At 58.0% G+C, this 2,127-nt stretch overlaps 1 protein-coding gene across 1 annotated transcript; it reads left to right on the forward strand.

Moving 5' to 3' along the window:
- The first annotated feature begins 1,274 nt into the window (after positions 1–1,274).
- LOC127594948 (zinc finger HIT domain-containing protein 1-like) lies at positions 1,275–1,715 on the forward strand. Its single transcript, XM_052056675.1, has one exon. The coding sequence runs from the start codon at positions 1,275–1,277 to the stop codon at positions 1,713–1,715; it is 441 nt and encodes a 146-aa protein (XP_051912635.1).
- Positions 1,716–2,127: the final 412 nt, after the last annotated feature.

Below are 2,127 nucleotides of genomic sequence, written 5' to 3' on the forward strand. Positions count from 1 at the left end.
GGCAAGTTCAGCGACGAGGAGGAGGACGTCAAAAAGGACTGCTTCAAGAAGGAGAAGCGCCGCAAGAACACGCAGCATTCGGCCCGCGATGAAAAGACACGACGGCTCAAAAGAGGGTGACACTAGTATTTGCGATCCAGGTCACGCTGTGTTTTAGAGCTGGACGTAGCCGATCGCCTTGGCGTATTTGTTGAAGCCGGAGCCCTGTCGGTACAGGATCGAGAACCCGAGGGTCCACCACCCCACCTGCCCCACGCACAGGCCCTCCACCACGCGCTCCATCGACTCCCGCTGCACCAGCAGCCTGCATGACAGGATCGCCACCGAGCCGATCGCCAGCCCACCGCCCGCGATCACGCAGATCGTCCTGTAGACCGTCCTCTGAGGGTTATAGGCACCCACATAGGAGCGGATGGCAAAGGCGAGGATGGTCAAACAGAAGATAGTCCGCAGCAGGAGATGTGTCAGCCCGTGGATCGAGTCGTATCGGTGGTACTCGTCCTGAGGGTCTGTCAGCACATCCACCAGTTCGTAGCAAAGTGTGACTGTGAGCACTAGCAGTCCGATCGCCACCGTGTGGAATTCGACCGAAGTGCTGTCCTCTCGGATTCTCCAGCCTCGGGCGTACATCATCAGGATGTAGCAGTACGTGGTTTGCACCCACCCGTCCAGCAATCTGATCGCCAGCTCCAGGCCCACCAGCTCATGCTGCAGCTGCTAGGTCAGGAGATAGCTGAGCAGTCGAAGGAGGAGGCTGCAGGTGTAGAGCCAGGGGTTGTAGGACAGCAGGGTTGACTCCTCGAGCAGGATTTTAGGGAGCATCACGAACGGCAGTGACAGCAAGGCGCAGGCCAGCCAGAAGGGCACGCCTGGTGTCTCATCTGAGTACCACCGGTCATCCGGCACCTTCATCTAAAACCGTATCCTTTCCGCCCAGCTCTTGCGAAACCGGCAGTCCACCAGATAGAAAAACACGAACTCTTCGTAGTCCAAGGCCACTTGCATCGGCTATGAGCCCACCTCCTGGAAGAAGGGCATGACACTGTCCATGAACTCGCAGGTGCTGCTGGGCTGGCGGGTGAACCGCTCATGCTGCGAGAGCGTGCCGGCCATGAGAAAGACACCGGGCGGGCAGTCCTGGCACTTGAAAGTGGCGGTGAGGTTGGTCAGATAGGCCTTGGCAAGGAAGTAAGGGCGGCTGAGGTCCTTAAGAGTAGCGGTGCCTAAGACGATCCTGGAAGAGCCTGCCGCCAGCAATAGAAACAGCATATCAAATGAATCGAGAGGGCAAGACCAGACACTCCCAGAGGGTCAAGAAGATGCAGCAGGGGATCGGCAAGGCCAGTCTTGCTCGCCGTGAGGCACTGTTCGTAGAGAAGGTGGATTTGCTTGAGAGCGACGAGTATGAGACTCCTGAAAAGCTGGCCGAGGAGAAGGAGGAGGACCGGTCAGGCCGCAAAAAGGTACGTGTCAAGAACAAGAAGGAGCAGCAGCTGCGCAAGAAATTCAACCTTAAGAAGTTGATCCGCGACAATCGCTATGCAGAGCAGGACCAGCCCAACTTTGCGACCGTCAAGGCAGAGGGTTCAAGGCTGCCCTGTCGCAAGGCCTGCTTGGTCTGCGGGCTACCCGGCAAAGGCCGCTGCAGCAACTGCTACGATTCCTTCTGCAGCCTGCGCTGCTACACCTTACACAAGCAGGTTCGCTGTGAATGATGTCCGAACTCACTCATCCAAGTCCACCCCCATCTCGCTGAACCGTGCCTTGATCACTTCGAGATCCACCTCCTCGTCGGAATCAGAGTCCTCTTTGGTAGGAGGCTACATGGGGTTTTTTGGGGTGAGCGAGGAAGGCTTGGGGGATTGAGAAGGAGGTGGGTTGAGGCGCTGTTCGAGGAGGAGCTTTTTGGCACGAGTGTTTATGAGGCTGATTCGGATCAGCTCCTCGTCCTAGCTCTCCTGCTTGATAGCCCGCTCCTTGGAGGCAATGGCCTTACCAAGCCTCTCAAGAGCCTCTCGCTCCCTCCTGACCTCATCCCTGAGCCTGCCCTACTAGTCCATCGTGCGGGCCAGCTCCGCAGCCAGCTCGTGCAACTGCCCCTCCATCTTCCGGACAGCAGTCCTGAGC

Source organism: Hippocampus zosterae, unplaced genomic scaffold, assembly GCF_025434085.1.
Source record: "Hippocampus zosterae strain Florida unplaced genomic scaffold, ASM2543408v3 HiC_scaffold_330, whole genome shotgun sequence".
Taxonomy (NCBI): Eukaryota; Metazoa; Chordata; class Actinopteri; order Syngnathiformes; family Syngnathidae; genus Hippocampus; species Hippocampus zosterae.

What these genes read in the sequence shown, in the direction of transcription:
- LOC127594948 (XM_052056675.1), top strand. Translation starts at nt 1,275, where the DNA reads ATGAATCGAGAGGGCAAGACCAGACACTCCCAGAGGGTCAAGAAGATG.